The sequence below is a fragment of the Microcaecilia unicolor genome, chromosome 3, assembly GCF_901765095.1.
Source record: "Microcaecilia unicolor chromosome 3, aMicUni1.1, whole genome shotgun sequence".
NCBI classification, from domain to species: domain Eukaryota; kingdom Metazoa; phylum Chordata; class Amphibia; order Gymnophiona; family Siphonopidae; genus Microcaecilia; species Microcaecilia unicolor.
Window position 1 is genome coordinate 104,423,362 of NC_044033.1, and position 23,950 is coordinate 104,447,311.

The 23,950-nt window shown below is 50.7% G+C and overlaps 1 protein-coding gene across 1 annotated transcript in view; it reads left to right on the top strand.

Moving 5' to 3' along the window:
- Positions 1-23,950, top strand: part of RALGAPA2 (Ral GTPase activating protein catalytic alpha subunit 2) — an 898,249-nt gene that overhangs the window by 531,924 nt on the left and 342,375 nt on the right. Inside the window, 1 exon segment of the mRNA XM_030196220.1 lies at positions 10,119-10,274. Coding sequence (XP_030052080.1) covers positions 10,119-10,274 — 156 coding nt within the window.

Genomic DNA, 23,950 nt, shown 5'->3' on the forward strand with positions numbered 1-23,950 from the left:
CTTCCCGGTGGTTGTGGAGGATGAGCCAAGGGCTGAAATGTTTGAGCTCTTGGACTATCCTTCTCCACCTAAGGAAGCGTCCACAGTACCCATGCATCATGTCCTGAAAAAGACATTGCTGGCGAACTGGACCAAGCCTCTAACTAATCCCCACATTCCCAAAAAGATAGAATCCCAATATCGAATCTATGGGGACCCAGAGCTGATGCGCACTCAGTTGCCTCACGACTTTGGTGTGGTGGATCTGGCCCTGAAGAAGGCTAAGAGTTCTAGGGAGCATGCTTCGGCGCCCCCGGGCAAGGACTCTAGAACCTTAGACTCCTTTGGGAGGAAGGCCTACCATTCTTCCATTCTCGTGGCCAAGATTCAATCTTACCAGCTCTACACGAGAATCCATATGGCGGAATAATGTGCGGAAGCTGGCGGACTTGGTGGACCAGCTCCCTTCTGAGCAAGCCAAGCCGTTTCAGGAGGTGGTCAGGCAGCTGAAGGCTTGTAGGAAATTCCTGGCCAGAGGGGTATTTGATACCTTTGATGTTGCGTCCAGGGCCGCTGCTCAAGGTGTGGTGATGCACAGACTCTCATGGCTGCGTGCCTCCGACCTTGAGAATAGGATCCAGCAGCGGATTGCGGACTCCCCTTGCCGTGCGGATAACATTTTTGGAGAGAAAGTCGAACAGGTGGTAGAACAGCTCCACCAGCGGGATAACGCTTTCGACAAATTCTCCCGCCGGCAGCCTTCAGCATCTACCTCTTCAGTTAGACGTTTTTATGGGGGAAGGAGGGCTGTTCCCTACTCTTCTGGTAAGCGTAGGTACAATCCTCCCTCTCGATAGCTTGCGGCCCAGGCTAAGCCCCAGCGCGCTCGCTCTCGTCAGCAGCGTGCGCCTCAGCAAGGCCCCACAGCTCCCCAGCAAAAGCAGGGGGCGAGCTTTTGACTGGCTCCAGCAGAGCATAGCCGAGATCAAAGTGTCCATGCCGGACGATCTGCCGGTCGGGGGAGGTTGAAAGCTTTTCACCAAAGGTGGCCTCTTACAACCTCCGACCAGTGGGTTCTCCAAATAGTCCGGCAGAGATACACCCTCAATTTGGCCTCCATGCCTCCAAATTGCCCACCGGGAGCTCAGTCTTTCAGCTTCCAGCACAAGCAGGTACTTGCAGAGGAACTCTCCGCCCTTCTCAGCGCCAATGCGGTCGAGTCCGTGCCACCCGGGCAAGAAGGGCTGGGATTCTATTCCAGGTACTTCCTTGTGGAAAAGAAAACAGGGGGGATGCGTCCCATCCGAGACCTAAGGGCCCTGAACAAATATCTGGTCAAGGAAAAGTTCAGGATGCTTTCCCTGGGCACCCTTCTTCCCATGATTCAGGAAAAAGTTTGGCTATGCTCTCTGGACTTAAAGGATGCTTACACGCATATTCCGATACTGCCAGCTCACAGACAGTATCTCCGATTCCGTCTGGGAACACGTCACTTCCAGTACTGTGTGCTACCCTTTGGGCTCGCCTCTGCGCCCAGGGTGTTCACGAAGTGCCTGGCTGTGGTAGCAGCAGCGCTCCGCAGACTCGGAGTGTACGTGTTCCCTTATCTCGACGATTGGCTGGTGAAGAACACATCCGAGGCAGGAGCTCTACAGTCCATGCAGATGACTATTCGACTCCTGGAGCTACTGGGGTTTGTAATAAATTATCCAAAGTCCCATCTTCTCCCAGTACAGAGACTCGAATTCATAGGAGCTCTGCTGGATTCTCGGACGGCTCGTGCCTATCTCCCGGAGACAAGGACCAAAAATCTGTTGTCCCTCGTCTCCTGGGTGCAAGCAGAGTACAGCTCGGCAGATGTTGAGATTGCTTGGCCACATGGCTTCCACAGTTCATGTGACTCCCATGGCTCGTCTTCCCATGCGATCTGCTCAATGGACCCTAGCTTCCCAGTGGTTTCAGGCTGCTGGGGATCTAGAGGACGTGATCCACCTGTACACGGGTTTTCTCGAATCTCTGCACTGGTGGACGATTTGGTCCAATTTGACTCTGGGACGCCCTTTCCAAATTCCGCAACCGCAAAAAGTGCTGACTACGGATGCGTCTCTCCTGGGGTGGGGAGCTAATGTCGATGGGCTTCACACCCAGGGAAGCTGGTCCCTCCAGGAACAAGGTCTACAGATCAATCTCCTGGAGTTACGAGCGGTCTGGAACGCTCTGAAGGCTTTCAGAGATCTGCTGTCCCACCAAATTATCCGAATTCAGACAGACAATCAGGTTGCCATGTATTACATCAACAAGCAGGGGGGCACCGGATCTCGCCCCCTGTGTCAGGAAGCTGTCAGCATGTGGCTGTGGGCTCGCCGTTTCGGCATGTTTCTCCAAGCCACATATCTGGCAGGCATAAACAACAGTCTGGCCGACAGGTTGAGCAGGATTATGCAACCTCACGAGTGGTCGCTCAACTCCAGAGTAGTGCGCCGGATCTTCCAAGTGTGGGGCACCCCATTGGTAGATCTCTTCGCATCTCGAGCCAACCACAAGGTCCCTCAGTTCTGTTCCAGACTTCAGGCCCACGGCCGACTGGCATCGGATGCCTTCCTCCTGGATTGGGGGGAAGGCCTGCTGTATGCTTATCCTCCCATACCTCTGGTGGGGAAGACTTTGTTGAAACTCAAGCAAGACCGAGGCACCATGATTCTGATTGCTCCTTTTTGGCCGTGTCAGATCTGGTTCCCTCTTCTTCTGGAGTTGTCCTCCGAAGAACCGTGGAGATTGGAGTGTTTTCCGATCCTCATCACTCAGAACGAACGGGCGCTTCTGCATCCCAACCTTCAGTCTTTGGCTCTCACGGCCTGGATGTTGAGAGCGTAGATTTTGCCTCTTTGGTTCTGTCAGAGGGTGTCTCCTGTATCTTGCTTGCTTCCAGGAAAGATTCCACTAAGAGGAGTTACTTCTTTTAATGGAGGAGGTTTGCCGTCTGGTGTGACAGCAAGGCCCTAGCTCCTCGCTCTTGTCCTACACAGACCCTGCTTGAATACCTTCTGCACTTGTCTGAGTCTGGTCTCAAGACCAACTCTTTAAGAGTTCACCTTAGCGCAATCATTGCATACCATTACCATGTGGAAGGTAAGCCGATCTCAGGACAGCCTTTAGTTGTTCGCTTCATGAGAGGTTTGCTTTTGTCAAAGCCCCCTGTCAAGCCTCCTACAGTGTCATGGGATCTCAATGTCGTTCTCACCCAGCTGATGAAACCTCCTTTTGAGCCACTGAATTCCTGCCATCTGAAGTACTTGACCTGGAAGGTCATTTTCTTGGTGGCAGTAACTTCAGCTTGTAGAGTCAGTGAGCTTCAAGCCCTAGTAGCTCATGCTCCTTATACCAAATTTCATCATAATAGAGTAGTCCTCCGCACTCACCCTAAGTTCTTGACAAAGGTGATGTCGGAGTTCCATCTGAACCAGTCAATTGTCTTGCCAACATTCTTTCCCCGTCCTCATTCCTGACCTGCTGAACGTCAGCTGCACACATTGGACTGCAAAAGAGCATTGGCCTTCTATCTGGAGCGGACACAGCCCAACAGACAGTCCGCCCAAATGTTTGTTTCTTTGATTACAACAGGAGGGGAGTGGCTGTGGGGAAACGCACCATATCCAATTGGCTAGCAGATTGCATTTCCTTCACTTACATCCAGGCTGGGCTGGCTCTTGAGGGTCATGTCACGGCTCACAATGTTAGAGCCATGGCTGCGTCAGTGGCCCACTTGAAGTCAGCCACTATTGAAGAGATCTGCAAAGCTGCGACGTGGTCATCTGTCCACACATTCACATCTCATTACTGCCTGCAGCAGGATACCCGACGCGACAGTCGGTTCGGGCAGTCAGTGCTTCAGAATCTGTTTGGGGTTTGAATCCAACTCGACCCCCCTAGGCCCATTTTTATTCTGTTCCAGGCTACACTCTCAGTTAGTTGAATAAAATGTTAGGTCAATCTCAGTTATGTCCTCGCCGTTGCGAGGCCCAATTGACCATGTTTGTTGTTTGGAGTGAGCCTGGGGGCTAGGGATACCCCATCATTGAGAACAAGCAGCCTGCTTGTCCTCGGAGAAAGCGAATGCTACATACCTGTAGAAGGTATTCTCCGAGGACAGCAGGCTGATTGTTCTAACAAACCCGCCCGCCTCCCCTTTGGAGTTGTGTCTTCCCTTGTCTTTGTCTTGCTATATACGGGACTGACGAACACGAGCCGGTTCGGGCGGGAAGACGACCGCGCATGCGCGGTGCGCATGGGCGCGAGGGCTAACAAATGTCTTTGCTAGTGAAGATTCCGATTGGAGGGGCTGCCGTGGACGTCACCCATCAGTGAGAACAATAAGCCTGCTGTCCTCGGAGAATACCTTCTACAGGTATGTAGCATTCGCTTTATACATTCTATTGGTACAAATGATATGCACAGGCAGCAACCAATTTACAAGTAATATTAAAACATATAGTATTTTTTACTGCAAATTTCAACTGGCCAGTTGATTTTCACAGAATGCTTTGGTTGATTTTTGTTGCACATCTATAGGCAACCTATGTTCGCTATTCATCCAAGAATTCTTTTCACAATAAATTTATTGACATTAAATTTGACGTATGACTTACTGTCAGACTATTTCTCACCCTATGTACCAATATACCCACCACTGGAAAACTGGAACAAGCTGAACTGTTAAAATATCACCAAAACTACAATTGAACACAAAAGCTACCATTACCTTTTCCTCCTCAAATCTACCTCTTCAAAAACTCTATGAATAACCACACGAACTATAGATGCCCTCTCCACATTGCACAATACTATTGTAACTCCATCAAAATGTAAATTGTAAGCCATTTTGAACTGAAATTTAATAGTGGGAAACAAGAATGCGTAAATAAATAAAATAAAAGAGTGTGAATCCAGCTTTTGCCTGTTTTCTCCATCCATGTGCAGTTTGTCTCTTCATCTCCATCCATGTGCATCTTCTTTTCTCTTCTCTCCCCTCTGTCCATGCCCAGCATTTCTCCTCACTCCCATCCCTTCCATCCATGTCCAGCATTTTTCACCTCTCCTCCATGTGTATCTCCTTTCTCTCTGTTCCCTCCCCTCCATTCATGTCCAGCATTTCTCCTCTCTCTCCTCCATCCATGTGCATCTCCTTCCTCTGTCTTCCCCTCCCCCATCCATGTCCAGCAATTCTCTCTCCCCTGCCCTCCATCCATCCATCCAGCAGTTCTCCTCTCTCCCCTCCCTCCATCCATCCATCCACCCATGTCCAGCAATGTTCCTCTCTCTCCTCTGCTTTCCATCCATGTCCTGCAATTCTTCTCTCTCCCTTGCCCTCCCCTCTATACATGTCCAGCAATTCTCCTCTTTCCCCTGCTCTCCCCTCTATCCATGTCCAGCAATTCTCCTCTCTCCCCCTTCCCTCCCCTCCCCTCCTATCCATGTCCAGCAATTCTCCTCTCTCCCCCTGCCCTCCCCCCAATCCATGTCCAGCGATTCTCCTCTCTCCCCATCCATCCATGTCCAGCGGTTCACCTCAGCTCCCACCTGCTCCCGAGTTCCATCCTTAGCCCCCTTCTCAGCTGTTGCTGATAGTTCCAGTGTGACAGCATCAGTGAAAGAAGCAGGCTGCCGGCTCGTGCGTTCCCTCACTGTGTCCCGCCCTTCTCTGATATAATTTCCTGTTTCCATGAGGTTGGGACAAGAAGGCCCGAGCTGGCAGCCTACTTCTTTCAGTGACGCTGTCACACTGCCGCTTTGAGGTAAAAGAGACACAGAGTGGCAAGATAAAAAGGGAACTGTCACAGGAGCTGAGGGTGAGCAGTTCCAGCAACATCTCCCGGTCCCCACCTGCCCGCCCTTAGCTCCTGCGACAGCCCCCTTTTTGTTCTTGCTACCCTGCATCTCTTTTACCTCAAAGCGGTTGCGTGGCAGCATCACTGAAAGAAGCAGGCTGCCAGCTTGGGCCTGCCATACTTACTGCACTTACTGGTTGCGCCTGCTCTTTGTCAGGAGCGTAAGACAGAGGATTGCTCTTGCCTCATCTGATCTGGCGCAATAACCGGCTCGCAGATTTTCAGAAAATGTGACACTGCAAACCGGCTCTAGCACACCACTGGCTCTGACCCAAGAGACTGAAATAACACCTCAAAATCCTGACTGAATCCTTCAAACAAAAAGACATTTGACAAAGTATCTCATGAAAGACTCCAGAGGAAATTGGAAAGTCAAGGGATAGGATGTAGTGTTCTATTGTGTATTTAAAACTGATTAAAAGATAGAAAACAGAGAGTAGGGTTAAATGGTCAGTATTCTCAATGGAGACGGGTAGATAGTGGGGTTCCGCAGGGATCTGTACTAGGATCACTGCTTTTTAGCATATTTATAAATGTCTAGAGATGGAAATAACTAGTGAGGTAATTAAATTTGCTGATGACACAAAGTTATTCAAAGTTGTTAAATCACAAGAGGATTGTTAAAAATTACAGGTGGACCTTCCGACACTGGGAGAATGGGCATCTAAATGGCTGACTACGTTTAATTTGAGCAAGTGCAAAGTGATGCATGTGGGAAAGAGGAACCAGAACTATAGTTACTTGATGCAAAGTTCCACGTTAGGAGTCACCGACCAGGAAAAGAATCTAGGTGTCATTGTTGAAACTCTCTCCTCAGTGTGCAATGCTGGCTAAGAAAGCAAATAGAATGTTAGGTATTATTAGGAAATGAATGGAAAACAAAAATGAGGATGTTATAATGCTTTTGTATCGCTCCATGGTGCAACCAAACCTTGAATATTGTCTGCAATTCTGGTCACTGCATCTCAAAAATGATATAGTGGAATTAGAAAAGGTACGGAAAAGGGCAACAAAAATGGTAAAGGGGATGGGACGATTTCTCTATGAGGAAAGGCTAAAGTGGCTAGGGCTCTTCAGCTTGGAGAAAAGTTGAATGAGGGGAGATATGCTACAGGTCTATAAAATAATGAGTGGAGTGGAACGGGTAGACGTGAATCACTTTTTTTTTTACTTTTTCCAAAAACACTAGGACTAGGGGGCACGCAGTGAAGCTACAAAGTAGTAAATTTAAAACAAATCAGAGAAAATATTTCTTCACTCAGTGTGTAATTAAACTCTGGAATTCATTGCCAAAGAATGTGGTAAAAGCAGTTATCCTTAGCGGGTTAAAAAAGGTTTGGATAACTTCATAAAAGAAAAGTCCATAAGCCATTGTTAAAATGGACTTGGGGTAAATCCACTGCTTATTTCTAGGATAAGCAATCTAAAATGTATTGTACTGTTTTGAGATCTTGCCAGGTACTTGTAACCTGGATTGGCCACTGTTAGAAACAGGATGCTGGGCTTGAGGGACCTTCGGTCTGTCCCAGTATGGCAGTTCTTATGTTCTTAAGGCTACAAACCCAAAATAGTCTTCAAGAGAATTTCGTCTTTGCTTAAAACACTCATGGGCAGATGATCGAAAGCCCCATGCTGTTCCAAACAGCTCTCTAAAAATAGCGCGAACAGCATGGGGCTTTACTGCCTCTATGATCAGAGATAATAGTATGCAAATTTAAGTACACTATTATCTCTGATCATAGGGTAAAGTGTGGGAGGATTATGCCTGAGCATTTGCTCAGGCACAATCCTCCCGTGCTTGTTTGACAAGTCTGGTCTGTCAAAAGCCCAGACATGTCAAACACAGGGGCTAGACCCCAAGTACCCCAAGCCCGAGCCAAGCGACAGGGGGGTTGGAGGTCCAGTGGACCTCCAATCCTCCCGACCCCCTCCGCCACAAGTTCTGGGGGGCTGGAGATCCAGTGAGTCTCCAGCCCCCAACCCCCCCCCCCCCCAACATCCCCTCGAATAGATTCCTGGTGGACCAGTCAACCCAGTCCCCCAACTCCCCACGACACAAGTTTGGGAGACTGGAGATATGGTGGGTCTCCAGCCCCCCCTCTCGAACCCCCCTCCTAGCATCCCCTCAAATACGCGAGTCAACCCTCCCGACCTGGTGGTTTAGCAGCCCTCTTCCCCACCCCCTACCTTCATTGAAGGAGGGAGGTGGCCTCATCCTCTTCCATCGACGCTGCCTCAAAAATGGCGGCTTTTAGCCCTGCCAAGTGCATCCTGGGATGTGCTGGGTGGGGCTTCACACCAAGGAAGGTAGAGGGTGGGGAAGGGCCACTAGACCATAGATTGGGGTGCGGAATTGACTCGCAGCCCACTGGGCCACCAGGGCTCCATTTGAGGGGATACTAGGGGGGGTTAGGGGGCTGGAGATCCTGAACCTGTGTCAGGGGGGTTGGGGAAACTGGAGGTCCGCCACAACACCAGTCCCCGTGTTGCTAGGGAGGGTCTGGTCGGGTTTCCTGCTCCTGCGGGGGGTGGCTGGCTTCTGCATTGGGGGAAATGGGGGGCCTGCTAACAAGCAAATGCATGCTGGACAGGGCTCACCATTCTTCCTCAATGGTCTTCAATGATATTGAGTTGGGGGATATTTCTCAGGTAATTGGGTGGGGAATGGGTAGGGCACTGATCCGAAATTTCACAGCATGCTTGCCTTCAGCCTTGTGAGGGTTTTTTTTATGTCACTTTCCTGTCAGTGCCTGAGCCAATCACAGCTCAGCCACTGGTTGGAAAGGTGACATTTAGCAATGAACTGCAGATTACTTTCACGATTGTAATGAGGCAGTAATTTGCATGCTCAATGATTATAGCATGACACAGTATTTTCTAGCAGTAGAATGCAGTTTCTACCCAAAGGTTTCTGCATGAGCCGCTAAACCAGTTAAATGGAAGATTGTGCTGTTCCTGAGGCAGATGCTAAGGCAGTAAATTCAGCTACTGTGAGGCAACACTTTTAAGGGGCTGTGGGGCAATTTTTGCAGGTGGCAGAAAATGTGCCATTACATAGTACTGGCATGTACCATGTGGAAAAAAACTGTGGAAACAATTTTATAAATAAATAAATGTAAACTTTCTTAATCTATGGCTTGATGATTGATTTGTGCTACAATAACATATTCTAAAAGAATAAATGCAAATTTTCTTAAACTATGCTGTGATGATTGATTTGTGCTGCAGTGATTCTATAGAGTAGTCTATAAAGCTATACATGTTCAGTTTTGTATGGCCTTTATGACCTATATATTTGCCCAAATGTTCTCATTTCAGTTGTTTGACTATTATAACTTCATTAATTTTATTTGTATTATATGCACTGTTGATTAAATTGTATTTTATTGATTTGAGTGTATTATTTTTATCTCATTAAGGCATCTTAGGAGTCCTTTTACTAAAGTTTAGCACACGCTAATCCTGTAAGCATGTGCTAAGCTTTATTAAAAGGGCCCCTTAGGCAGGTAAGGCATTAAACAAATGTAAATAAATAAATAAAAGCATATACTTTTAGCCAGGTTTTTTAAAAATAGGGGTTTTGGGGTTAGGGAGTGGTTAAGTTGTGTTAGTACACAATACTCTTTCTTTTAGGTTTCTACACCTATGTCTCAGGAAATAAGAGATGAAATTATGTGGCAGAAAAGGCAGTTTTGTGAAGGAAACATTTGCATTTTTCCATTTGAAAACTGGTTACAAGAAAATACGGACTACTGAAAATTTCCCCTTAAACATATTTTTAAATGACTGTTCTTTCCAAAACGAATGTGTTTTTCTAAATCACAGCGTCCTGTTTTTAGAATGTTTGGGCCTGTTAAAATGTAACCTATATTTTAACATTGGTTAATGCAAGTTGTGCTTAGTAAATAGGCCCCATTGAGAATCATGGGAGTATTTTACTAAAGCTTAGCTTCAGTTATCTGCTGCAGGGCCCATTTTATTCCTATGGGCCCTGCTACAGATAACTCGAGCTAAGCTTTAGTAAAAGACCCCCTGTGAGCTTGTATTAAATAATATGTATTAACACATTACCACAGTATAGTAAATAAGCTACTCATTTGCAGTAATCATTTTTAAAAATGAAACAATAAGTCTTTGCGTTGCCAGAAATAAACATTGTTTTTAGTATTATTAGGCGATAATCTTTGATCTGATATTTGTGAAAATTATAGTTAAGAGTTTGGGGGTTATTTTGTTTTCTTTTCCATGAATAAGGTTGATCTTTCTACGCACTGTGGATTTTTGGGAGGTCTTCAGCGTAATGGCAGCACAGGGCAAACTGCACCCTATTATGCTACCTCTACTGTGGAAGCTATTTTCCATGTATCCACTAGAATGTCATCAGATTCAGACGATTCTTTGACCAAAAAGGTAATGTATCCTTTTCTTTTTAAATTTTTTTTGTCATAGTTCAACAGTTTTCCATGTGGCTGTGCAGTTTCAACAGTTGTTACGCTCCACATTATTGTGGTTTTCTTTAGATGCAATAATTGTCTGTTACGGAGTAATCTGCTGAGACTCACTTGAATACGGAAACATAGCGTATTTTATTTTGGTTTTCTTATATTCTTTGTTAGTGTATTTTGTAACTAAGGATCTCTTTTATCAAGTTGTGCGGCAGTGCTGACGGTGCCCATTCAGAGTGATTGGGCTTTGTCAGCATAAGTGCAGCTTGATAAAAAAGGCCCTAAGTTTCAAGTTTCAGCTTATATAAGAAACAAATTACATCGTTCAAACATATTACATCATTCTTCAAAGTATGGAGTACAGCATAATCGTTAGAAATAAAGATGTGAAATATCTTGAAAAGGAACACATCATACTCTTGTGCATTTATGCCACAAAAGTTTTTAAACATCTGTTATCCCTTCTAACACCCTTTCAAAATATACATATTGAGATCTTTGTGCATATATAATTTATGATGAAGACCACTGACTATTTTGGTAGCCACATTCTGGTCCAACTCCATTCTTGTATTTTTTTTTTGAAGGTGCATTTTCCAGATTTGCACACAGTACTCCAAAAGAGGTCTTACCAAAGACTTATTCAGAGGCACCATCACCTCCTTTTTCCTGCTTGCAGTTCTTCTCCCTGTGCATCCTTCTGGCTTTTCCTTTTGCCTTTTCTATCTGTTTGGCTATTGTACAATCATTAGATATGATCTCTGTCAGGTCTTGCTCTTCTTTAGGGGCCCTTTTACTAAGCTGCTGTAAAAGTGGCCCTGTGCTAGCGGCAGCGGCTGTTTTGCCACACGCAGAGGCCCCTTTTACTGCAACAGGTAAAAAGGCTGAAAAAAAGAAATTGCCATGCAGTAAGATTGCATTTGCACATAGCCACTGACGTGGGTTAAGGGATCCCATTCTAAACTGGCGTAATCAGGCAGCGATTAACACCGGGTAACTACTGTGGTAAAAAATAATGACCTACTTTCTCTAGTGCCAGAAATGGCACACACTGGGGGTGATACTGTTGCCAACGCACACGTTGAGCCGATGGTAGTTCCAGATTGCCATGTGGTAAGTCCGCGGTGGGCTTACCAGTGCTTAGTAATCTGCGGTTAGCTTAGCAGAGTTTAAAAAGGGGTTGGACGGTTTCCTAAAGGACAAGTCCATAAACCGCTACTAAATGGACTTGGGAAAAATCCACAATTCCAGGAATAACATGTATAGAATGTTTGTACGTTGGGAAGCTTACCAGGTGCCCTTGGCCTGGATTGGCCGCTGTCGTGGACAGGATGCTGGGCTCGATGGACCCTTGGTCTTTTCCCAGTATGGCATTACTTATGTACTTAGTAAAAGGGCCCCTTTGTGCATAGAGTACTTAACCCCATACTGTACTTATTGCTTTGGTTTCTGCAACCTAAATACGTGATCCTGCATTTCTTAACATTAAATCTTAGCTGCAAAATTTTAGACCAGGGGTGTACAGCATCAGCTTTAGCCCAGTCAAGTTTTCAGAGTTTCCACAATGAATATGCATAACACCTATTTGCATATAGTGGAGACAGTACATGCAGATAGATCTCATGCATATTCATTGGGCAAATCTTAAAAACCCAGCTGGGTTGTGGCCCTTAAGGACTGAGGTTGGACACCCTTGTTCTAGACCATTCTTCAAGTTTTGCTAGATCCCTCCTCATGTTAGCCACATTTTCCAGAATGTCTCTCCTGTTGTAGATTTTGTTATCATCCATAAGGTGACACACCATACCCAACAGCCATTTTGCAAGTTTGCTTACAAAAATGTTAAGAAAGAACTGATCCAAGGACTGATCCCTGAGGCAGAGCACTGGTAATACACTTTATTCTCAGAGCAAAGAGCCGCTCTTTGTTGCCTCCCACTCAATGAGTTTCTAACCTAGTCAGTTCCTTTAGGGCCTATAACAAGGACACTATTATGCCAAATATTAAAATGTTCTATTATAGATAATCCAAGATGGCTGCTTGAGGGGAGGACATGCTTAGGAGCAGCTCCGTGATTCCCTGTTTGTGTAATGGGGAAGAAACAAAAGGATAAGCTGCGAGAGTTTCCCTCTGAGTCTCAGTAGGCTACTTCTTACCGGCAAACTTCCATCGCTGAAGCCTTCGCGTTCACAAAATCACTGGTTTCTCTTGCTGAGCTGCCTGAAGCAGCAGCCATGAGAGACACTGATACCACCTTGAGCCTGGACCAGCAGCAGGCACCTCCTCCCCCTGCGTTGGAGCATTCGATCGCATGAGGGTTGCAGCAAACAGTGTTGCAAGACAGCGCTTTTCCTGGAGAGGAGAACCCATGGTTTGATAATACTCTGGGGACAACTTCGCAGGAGAGAGCTGGTTCAGAACAGCAGGATCAGAGCCTTTTAGCTGCAGCTAAGAGGTTACCTCATGAATTATTACAGGAATCTGTTTTGGAGGCACTGAAGGTTCCTTCCCCGCTGATAAGACCAAAAACAGTGACTTTGGATTTGGGTTGAGAAGGCTTATCTTTCTTGCATTCTGCAATTACCTCTTTAACAAAAGCTGTGACAGTGTTTAGTTCTGTAGTGGTAAAAAATTAAACCTCACTGTCGACTATTAAATCCTCAGTTTAAAAACTGGACCATGAGAGTATTGAGACCCAGAAATTAAATACTGCTTTGTTAAAAGACAAGATTATTACAAGTAGACATGTTGAGAATCTGGAGAACACGGTGAGGTATCTGAACTTAGGTTTATTACTTTTTCATAAATATCCAATTTTTTTCTTGCAGTCTGCTCTTGACGGATTTATTTGGAGGATATCCTGATACCAAAAGAAGCCTTTCCCTCCAATTTCTAAGTCTTATTATGTTTCTTCAAAACTTAAGGCACCTAAAGTTCAGTCACAATCCTCTGGTACACCTCCAAATTTCGAACTGGAAGAAATTTCCCAAGACAGTTTGGATTTAACAGCATTTCTTGAAAAATCAGATTCAGAAGTGGTGTCTCGAGAGACTCTGTTTGTTTTTGCACAGGACAGGAAGCATGTATTGAAATCTTATTTCTGTCACAGACAAAAACAGTTTCTGGGTCAGAAAGTTTTGATCTTTCCAGATTTAACAAAAGCAACAAAAGAAAGGAGAAAGAAATTTCTTTTGATGAGGCACCAAGTAGTTTCCATGTTTATGTTGCATTTTCCCTGTAAATGTATTGTGTCATTTACCTCAAACAAATATACTTTCTTTGGTCTGGATCAGTTGATGGAATTTTTGGAAGCTAAGAAGTTGAAATCTCCTGAACCTCGAGAACTACCTGAGTGAAACCTGCATTTAGATATTTATGCCCTCGATTCTTTTGTTATATTTCCTTTTGGATTCTCCTCCTTTTTGTGGACTGTAATGTACTTTCTCCGAGGACAAGCAGGCTGCTTGTTCTCATGACTGGGTGACGTCCACGGCAACCCCCTCCAACCGGAAAAAAGTCTCGTGGGAGGTCCCGCGCGTGGGGCACGCCCACCACGCATGCGCGGCCATCTTCCTGCCCGTGCGCGACCGCTCCTGCTTAATTTCTCGTTTTCCGTGCTTGGATAGAGACTGCATTGCGTCCCTCTCCGTTGTCAGCCTCGGAAACCGGTTTAGCAGCCTTGTCCACTTTTTCTTTGTTTTGTGGCGCCGTCCGCGCCTTTTTTCTCTTCTTCTTCTCTCTTTAAAAAAAAAACCAAAAGTCTCCTACTTTTCTTAGTTTTTAGCATGTTTATTTCTTTTCGCCGCCATCGCAGCCTCTTACCCGCGCGTTCGCATTTTTCCTCTTGGTGGCCCTTTTTTCCCGCCACCATCGACGATTTTGACCTCGCCACCGCAATTTTTCCGTCGATGACATCGAGGATACCCAGCGGCTTCAAGAAGTGTGGTCGGTGCGGCCGGCAGATTTCGCTTTCCGACACCCACACTTGATGCCTTCAGTGCCTCGGGCCTGTGCATAATCCCAAAGCGTGTGACTTGTGTCTCAGATTGAAGAAGCGGACACAGGTAGAGAGGCAAGCTCAACGAGATCGGATTTTTGGAGCTTGTGCTGGCCCTTCGGCATCGACATCGGCAGCATCGTTACCGGCGGTGTCGACTTCGGCTCCGGACATGGCATCGACCTCAGGAGTACAGGTATCACCGGCCCAACGACCATCTTTCGCTGGGAGCAGTGAACAGCCAAGTGGGCCTCCACCTGCTTCGGCAGTTCCTGCTGTGCAGGGCCATCGGGACCGACCCCTTTTGGACCCGACCCCGAGGAGGCGTGTGGACTCCACGTCCTCGTCGGTACCGCAGAGCGCCGATGATGTGCATCGAAAGAAGTTGGCTACGAAGCATCGTCATCGGTCGCCCCCTTCACACGGTACCGGGAGCTCCGGGGCGTTGAGGGATTCGGCACCCAAGAAGCGTTGACACCGGGAGGACCGCTCCCCCTCCATCCAAGAGGTGTCGATGCGTCGGTCATCAGGCAGTCCAGTACCGTCTCCTGGCTCGTGCAGATTCAAGCACCGACCCCTCAGCCTTTCCCGACAGAGACTCTGGACGAGCGCCTCTGAGCCATTCTTCCAGGTATCCTGGAAGGGCTGCTGCACCAGTCTCTCCTGGTGCCGGGGGTGCTTACGCCCTCGGCACCGTTGACGGAAGAACCGGCTGGCTCTGGCCCTGTGATGCGGTCGTCAACATCGGTACCGCTTGCGGCATCGGTCTCGGCCGCCACTCAGGTGGAATCGACGTCGATGGAGGGAGCTTCATCTCCGCCGGCGCGGGAATACACCTCTCGACGCCATCATCAAGGACCCCAGGTATTTCTCGACCGAGGAGTCCTGTAGTCTTCCCTCTGACTCCACTCCTTCACCGGAAAGGAAGCTCTCGCCACCTGAGAGCCTTTCCTTTGCCTCCTTTGTTAGGGATATGTCTGTGAGCATTCCCTTTCCTGTGGTTACGGTGGATGAGCCGAAGGCTGAGATGTTCGAGGTCCTCGACTATCCATCACCACCTAGAGAGTCTTCCACGGTACCGTTGCACAGTGTCCTGAAGGAGACATTGCTTCGGAACTGGCTGAAGCCTTTATCTAATCCCACCATCCCAAAGAAAGCGGAGGCCCAGTATAGAGTCCACACTGACCCGGAGTTGATGAGGACTCAGTTGCTACACGACTCCGCGGTCGTGGATTCTGCTCTCAAGAGAGCCAAGAGTTCGAGGGATACCGCCTCGGGGCCCCTGGGGCGTGAGTCTCGCACTCTGGACTATTTTGGGAGAAAGGCCTATCATTCCTCCATGCTTGTGACCAAGATCCAGTCTTACCAGCTCTACACGAGCATTCACATGCGGAATAATGTGCGGCAACTGGCGGACCTGGTTGACAAGCTCCTGCCGGAGCAGGCCAGGCCTTTTCAGGAGGTGGTCAGGCAGCTGAAGGCGTGTCGCAAATTCCTGTCCAGGGGTATTTATGACACTTGTGATGTTGCATCCAGAGCCGCTGCCCAAGGTATAGTAATGCGCAGACTCTCATGGCTGCGCACCTCTGACCTGGACAACCGGACCCAGCAGCGGCTGGTGGATGTCCCTTGCCGGGGGGATAATATTTTTGTGAGAAATTCGAGCAGTTGGTCGAACAGCTTCACCAGCGGGAAACCGCCCTCGACAACCTCTCCCACCGGGTGCCTTCAGCACCTACCTCTTCAGGTAGTCGATTTTTCAGGGGAAAGAAGACTGCTTCTTACACTTATACCAAGCATAGGTACAATCCTCCTTCCCGACAGCCTTCCCAGGCTCAGTCCCAGCGTGCTCGTTCGCGTCAACAGCGTGCGACCAAGCAGGCCCCTGCGACTCCCCAGCAAAAGCAGGGGACGGGCTTTTGACTGGATCCAAGGGAGCATAGCCGCCATACAAGTGCCCGTGCCGGACGATCTACCGGTCGGGGGGAGGTTGAAATTTTTTCACCAAAGGTAGCCTCTTATAACCTCCAACCAGTGGGTTCTCCAAAGAGTGCGGTGCGGGTACGCCCTCAATTTGACCTCCACTCCGCCATATTGCCCGCCGGGAGCTCAGTCCTTCAGCTCCCACCACAGGCAGGTACTTGCAGAGGAACTCTCCGCCCTTCTCAGCGCCAGTGCGGTCGAGCCCGTACCACCAAGGCAAGAAGGGCTGGGATTCTATTCCAGGTACTTCCTTGTGGAAAAGAAAACAGGGGGGATGCGTCCCATCCTAGACCTGAGAGGCCTGAACAAATATCTGGTCCGAGAAAAGTTCAGGTTGCTTTCCTTGGGCCCCCTTCTCCCCATGATTCAGAAAGACGATTGGTTATGCTCCCTGGATTTAAAGGATGCTTATACCCACATCCTGATACTGCCAGCTCACAGACAGTATCTGCGATTCAGTCTGGGGACACAGCATTTCCAGTATTCTCCGAGGACAAGCAGGCTGCTTGTTCTCACTGATGGGTGACGTCCACGGCAGCCCCTCCAATCGGAAACTTCACTAGCAAAGGCCTTTGCTAGTCCTCGCGCGCCCATGCGCACCGCACATGCACGGCCGTCTTCCCGCCCGAACCGGCTCGTGTTCATCAGTCTTCTTTTGTCCGCGCTTGGGACGGTTGTGTTTTGCCGCCGTTTCGCGCCCCTCAAGTTGACCCTCGCGCGTCTTTGCGATTTCGCAAAAAAAAAAAAAAAGACCTCGGTCTTTGTCCCTTCCCGTGTGTCTAGTTTGTTTCCCCCTACGTAAGTTTCCTTTCGCTTTCGGGGTAGGCCTTTTTTGTGGCCTCGGTACGGGTTTTTCTCTCTCCCTTATTTTTGGTGCCCTTCGTCACCATCGCAAATTTTGATTTCGCCGGCGTGATTTTTCCGCCCATGTCATCGAAGTCTCCCAGCGGCTTCAAGAAGTGCACCCAGTGCGCCCGGGTAATCTCGCTCACTGATAGGCACGCGTCGTGTCTTCAGTGTCTGGGGGCTGGGCACCGCCCGCAGGCCTGCAGTCTTTGTGCTCTTTTACAGAAGAGGACTCAGGTAGCGAGATTGGCCCAGTGGAACGTGTTGTTCTCGGGCTCTTCGTCGAAAACAGCACCGGAGACATCGAGTGCATCGTAGTCGACAGCATCAAGACCTTCGGCATCGACGGCATCGAGGTATTGACCCTCTGCATCGTCGGTGCCGAGACATCGGAAGGCTGCGTCAGTGGTACCGGGACCTCCGCTGTTGCTGATGTCTTCGGACGGTGGTGCTTCGACTGGAGTGCAGGTGAGGGCTGTCCATTCCCCTGCTGGTGGCGGTGAGCCTTCGGGTGGGTCTCCTCCTACCCTGAGGGCTCCTGCGGTACAGCCCCCCCCCCCCCCCCCCCCCCCCGAGACCGACCTTCTTCGGCCTCGGCCCCGAGGAAGAGACGGCTGGATTCTGCGGCTGGATTCTGCGTCCTCCTCGTCGGTACCGGGAAGCTCCGGTGACATGCTTCGTTTGAAAAAATCAAAGAAGCATCGACACTGGTCACCTTCCCGCATCGGTACCGAGAGCTCTGGGTCGCCGAGGGAGTCGGCACCCAGTAGGCTTCGGCACCGGGAAGACTGCTCACCCTCTGTTCAGGAGGTGTCGATGCGCTCCACCTTGGACAGCCCGGAACAGCCTCCACGCCCGGAACAGACTCTGACCTCGACGCCTGCATCGGCTTCCATGTCTTTCTCCACAGCCGCTCTGCACGAGAGTCTCCGGGCCGTTCTCCCGGAGATCCTGGGAGAGCTGTTGCGCCCTTCCCCTCCGGTACCGGGGGTGCTTGCGCCACCGGTACCGTCGAGTGAGGCGCCGGCTGGCCCCTTGCCCGGGGTGAGGTCTCCGACATCGGTACCGACTGCGGCCGCCTCCCAGGAAGGCTCCCCGACGACGTCGGCGGAGGGAGATTCGCCGGTGCTGGCGAGGGAGTCTACCTCTCGACGCTCCCACCGTGGCCATGTTTCCACGGAGTCGAGTCGGGCACGGCTTCAGACACAGGTTCATGAACTTGTGTCTGATACCGATGGTGAGGCCTCGTGGGAGGAGGAGGAGGACATCAGATATTTCTCTGACGAGGAGTCTGATGGCCTTCCTTCTGATCCCACTCCCTCCCCTGAAAGGCAGCTTTCTCCTCCCGAGAGTCTGTCTTTTGCGGCCTTTGTCCGGGAGATGTCTACGGCCATCCCCTTCCCGGTGGTCGAGGAGGATGAGCCCAGAGCTGAAATGTTTGAGCTCTTGGACTATCCTTCTCCACCTAAGGAAGCGTCCACAGTACCCATGCATCATGTCCTAAAAAAGACATTGCTGGCGAACTGTACCAAGCCTTTAACTAATCCCCACATTCCCAAGAAGATCGAGTCCCAGTACCGGATCCATGGGGACCCAGAGCTGATGCGCACTCAGTTGCCTCAGGACTCTGGTGTGGTTGATCTGGCCCTAAAGAAGGCTAAGAGTTCTAGGGAGCATGCTTCGGCGCCCCCGGGCAAGGACTCTAGAACCTTAGACTCCTTTGTGAGGAAGGCCTACCATTCTTCTATGCTCGTGGCCAAGATTCAGTCCTACCAGCTCTACACGAGCATCCATATGCGGAACAATGTGCGGCAGTTGGCGGGCTTGGTGGACAAGCTCCCTCCTGAGCAAGCCAAGCCATTTCAGGAGGTGGTCAGGCAGCTGAAGGCGTGCAGAAAATTCCTGGCCAGAGGGGTATATGATACCTTTGATGTTGTGTCCAGGGCCGCTGCTCAAGGTGTGGTGATGCGCAGACTCTCATGGCTGCGTGCCTCCGACCTGGAGAATAGGATCCAGCAGCGGATTGCGGACTCCCCTTGCCGAGCGGACAACATTTTTGGGGAGAAAGTCAAACAGGTGGTAGAGCAGCTCCACCAGCGGGATACCGCTTTCGACAATTTCTCCCGCCGGCAGCCTTCAGCATCTACCTCATCAGGTAGACGTTTTTATGGGGGAAGGAAGACTGTTTCCCTACTCTTCTGGTAAGCGTAGGTACAATCCTCCTTCTCGACAGTCTGCGGCCCAGGCTAAGCCCCAGCGCGCTCGCTCTCGTCAGCAGCGTGCGCCTCAGCAAGGCCCCACGGCTCCCCAGCAAAAGCAGGGAGCGAGCTTTTGACTGGCTCCAGCAGAGCATAGCCGACATCAACGTGTCCGTGCCGGGCGATCTGCCGGTCGGGGGGAGGTTGAAAGCTTTTCACTAAAGGTGGCCTCTTGTAACCTCCGACAGTTGGGTTCTTCAAATTGTCCGGCAAGGATACATCCTCAATTTGGCCTCAAAACCTCCAAATTGCCCACCGGGAGCTCAATCCTACAGCTTCCAGCACAAGCAGCTACTTGCAGAGGAACTCTCCGCCCTTCTCAGCGCCAATGCGGTCGAGCCCGTGCCATCCGGGCAAGAAGGGCTGGGATTCTATTCCAAGTACTTCCTTGTGGAAAAGAAAACAGGGGGGATGCGTCCCATCCTAGACCTAAGGGCCCTGAACAAATATCTGGTCAAGGAAAAGTTCAGGATGCTTTCCCTGGGCACCCTTCTTCCCATGATTCAGGAAAACGATTGGCTATGCTCTCTGGACTTGAAGGACGCCTACACGCACATCCTGACACTGCCAGTTCACAGGCGATTTCAGCTGGGCACACGTCACTTCCAGTACTGTGTGCTACCCTTCGGGCTCGCCTCTGCGCCCAGAGTGTTCACGAAGTGCCTGGCTGTAGTAGCAGCGGCGCTTCGCAGGCTGGGAGTACACGTGTTCCCCTATCTCGACTATTGGCTGGTGAAGAACACATCCGAGGCAGGAGCTCTACAGTCCATGCAGATGACTATTCGCCTCCTGGAGCTACTGGGGTTTGTGATAAATTATCCAAAATCCCACCTTCTCCCAGTGCAAAGACTCGAATTCATAGGAGCTCTGCTGGATTCTCAGACGGCTCGTGCCTATCTTCCAGAGACGAGAGCCAACAACTTGTTGTCCCTCGTCTCTCGGGTGCGAGCGTCCCAGCAGATCACAGCTCGGCAGATGTTGAGATTGCTGGGCCACATGGCCTCCACAGTTCATGTGACTCCCATGGCCCGCCTTCACATGCGGTCTGCTCAATGGACCCTAGCTTCCCAGTGGTTTCAAGCTGCTGGGGATCTAGAAGACGTGATCCACCTGTCCACGAGTTTTCTCAAATCCCTGTATTGGTGGACGATTTGGTCCAATTTGACTCTGGGACGCCCTTTCCAAATTCCTCAGCCACAAAAAGTGCTGACTACGGATGCGTCTCTTCTGGGGTGGGGAGCTCATGTCGATGGGCTTCACACCCAGGGAAGCTGGTCCCTCCAGGAACGCGATCTGCAGATCAATCTCCTGGAGTTACGTGCGGTCTGGAACGCTCTGAAGGCTTTCAGAGATCGGCTGTCCCATCAAATTATCCAAATTCAGACAGACAACCAGGTTGCCATGTATTACATCAACAAGCAGGGGGGCACCGGATCTCGCCCCCTGTGTCAGGAAGCCATCAGCATGTGGCTCCAAGCCACATATCTGGCAGGCGTAAACAACAGTCTGGCCGACAGATTGAGCAGGATTATGCAACCTCACGAGTGGTCGCTCAACTCCCGAGTAGTGCGCCAGATCTTCCAGGTGTGGGGCACCCCCTTGGTAGATCTCTTTGCATCTCGAGCCAACCACAAAGTCCCTCAGTTCTGTTCCAGACTTCAGGCCCACGGCAGACTGGCATCGGATGCCTTCCTACTGGATTGGGGGGAAGGCCTGCTGTATGCTTATCCTCCCATACCTCTGGTGGGGAAGACTTTTTTGAAACTCAAGCAAGACCGAGGCACCATGATTCTGATTGCTCCTTTTTGGCCGCGTCAGATCTGGTTCCTTCTTCTTCTGGAGTTGTCCTCCAAAGAACCGTGGAGATTGGAGTGTTTTCCAACCCTCATCACACAGGACGAAGGGGCACTTCTGCATCCCAACCTCCGGTCTCTGGCTCTCACGGCCTGGATGTTGAGAGCGTAGACTTTGCCTCTTTGGGTCTGTCAGAGGGTGTCTCCTGTATCTTGCTTGCTTCCAGGAAAGATTCCACTAAGAGGAGTTACTTCTTTTTATGGAGGAGGTTTGCCGTCTGGTGTGACAGCAAGGTCTTAGATCCTCGCTCTTGTCCTACACAGACCCTGCTTGACTACCTTCTGCACTTGTCTGAGTCTGGTCTCAAGACCAACTCTGTAAGGGTTCACCTTAGCACAATCAGTGCATACCATTACCGTGTGGAAGGTAAGCCGATCTCAGGACAGCCTTTAGTTGTTCGCTTCATGAGACTTTTGCTTTTGTCAAAGCCCCCCGTCAAGCCTCCTACAGTGTCATGGGATCTCAATGTCGTTCTCAGAGGACAAGCAGGCTGCTTGTTCTCACTGATGGGTGACGTCCACGGCAGCCCCTCCAATCGGAAACTTCACTAGCAAAGTCCTTTGCTAGCCCTCGCGCGCCCGCGCGCACCGCGCATGCGCGGCCGTCTTCCCGCCCGAAACCAACTCGAGCCGGCCAGTCTTCTTTTGTCCGCACTCGGTACGGTCGTGTTTCGCCGTGTCGGGCCCCGGAAAGTTGACCTCGCGCGTCCAAATTGTTTTTTGAGCGTGTTTTTTTCTTCGGAAAAGCTTTTCTAAAGTCGGGAAGTGCTCCGGAAACCCTCCACCGGGTTTCGTGTCAATCCTCCCCGTACTTCCAGCTTTTTGCCCCGGTAAGTTTTCTTTCGTCGTCGGGGTAGGCCTCTTTTTGGCCTCGGTCGAGATTTTTCTCCCTCTAAATTTTGGTGCTTCAATTTTCGCCATTTCGGCTTTTGATTTCGCCGGCGTGATTTTTCCGCCCATGACATCGAAGCCTTCCAGCGGCTTCAAGAAGTGCACCCAGTGCGCCCGGGTTATCTCGCTCACTGATCGACACTCGTCGTGTCTTCAGTGTCTGGGGGCCGAGCACCGCCCTCAGAACTGCAGTCTGTGTTCCCTGCTTCAAAGGCGGACTCAGGTAGCGAGACTAGCCCAGTGGAACGTGTTGTTCTCGGGCTCTTCGTCGGCATCGGCACCGGGATCTTCGAGTGCATCGACGTCGTCAGCGTCCAGACCATCTTCCTCGGCCGCCCTTGCATCGAGTGCATCGAGGCATCGGGCCTCTGCATCGGCGCCGAGACATCGGATAGCTGCATCGACGTCGGTGGTACCAGGACCTCGTCTGCTGATGTCGTCGGACGGTGGTGCATCGGGTGGAGTGCAGGTGAGGGCTGTCCATTCCCCTGCTGGTGGCGGTGAGCCCTCGGGTGGGCCTCCTCCTACCCTGAGGGCTCCTGCGGTACAGCCCCCCCGAGATCGACCCTCTTCGGTCTCGGCCCCGAGGAAGCGACGGGTGGATTCGACGTCCTCCTCGTCGGTGCCGGGGAGCTCCGGTGACATGCTTCGGAAGAAGTCGAAGAAGCATCGACACCGGTCCCCTCCCCGCGTCGGCACCGAGAGCTCTGGGTCGCCGAGGGAGTCGGCACCCAGCAGGCATCGGCACCGAGAGGACCGCTCACCCTCTGTTCAGGAGGTGTCGATGCGCTCCGCTCTGGACAGCCCGGAACAGCCTCCACGCCCGGAACAGGTACTGACGTCGACGCCTGCATCGACCTCCATGCCTTTCTCTGCAGCCGCTCTGAACGAGAGCCTCCGGGCCGTTCTCCCAGAGATTCTGGGGGAGCTGTTGCGCCCTACCCCTCCGGTACCGGCGGTGCTTGCGCCTCCGGTACCGTCGAGCGTGGCGCCGGCTGGCCCATCGCCCGGGGTGAGGTCCCCGACGTCGGTACCGCGTGCGGTGCCGACTGCGGCCACCTCCCAGGAGGGCTCCCCGACTACGTCGGCGGAGGGAGCTTCGCCGATGCGGGCGAGGGAGTCTACCTCTCGACGCCCCCATCGTGGACGTGGCTCCACGGAGTCGAGCCGGGCCCGGTTGCAGACGCAGGTCCGTGAACTTGTGTCTGACACCGAGGGTGAGGCCTCGTGGGAAGAGGAAGAAGATCCCAGATATTTCTCTGACGAGGAGTCTGAGGGTCTTCCTTCTGATCCCACTCCCTCTCCTGAAAGACAGCTTTCTCCTCCCGAGAGTCTGTCTTTTGCTTCCTTTGTCCGGGAGATGTCTACGGCCATCCCCTTCCCGGTGGTTGTGGAGGACGAGCCCAGGGCTGAAATGTTTGAGCTCCTGGACTATCCTTCTCCACCTAAGGAAGCGTCCACTGTTCCCTTGCATCATGTCCTAAAAAAGACATTGCTTGCGAACTGGACGAAACCTCTAACTAATCCCCACATCCCCAAGAAGATCGAGTCCCAGTACCGGATCCATGGGGACCCAGAGCTGATGCGCACCCAGTTGCCTCACGACTCTGGAGTTGTGGATCTGGCCCTAAAGAAGGCTAAGAGTTCTAGAGAGCATGCTTCGGCGCCCCCGGGCAAAGACTCTAGAACCTTAGACTCCTTTGGGAGGAAGGCCTACCATTCCTCTATGCTCGTGTCCAAGATCCAGTCTTACCAGCTCTACACGAGCATCCACATGCGGAACAATGTGCGGCAGTTGGCGGGCTTGGTTGAT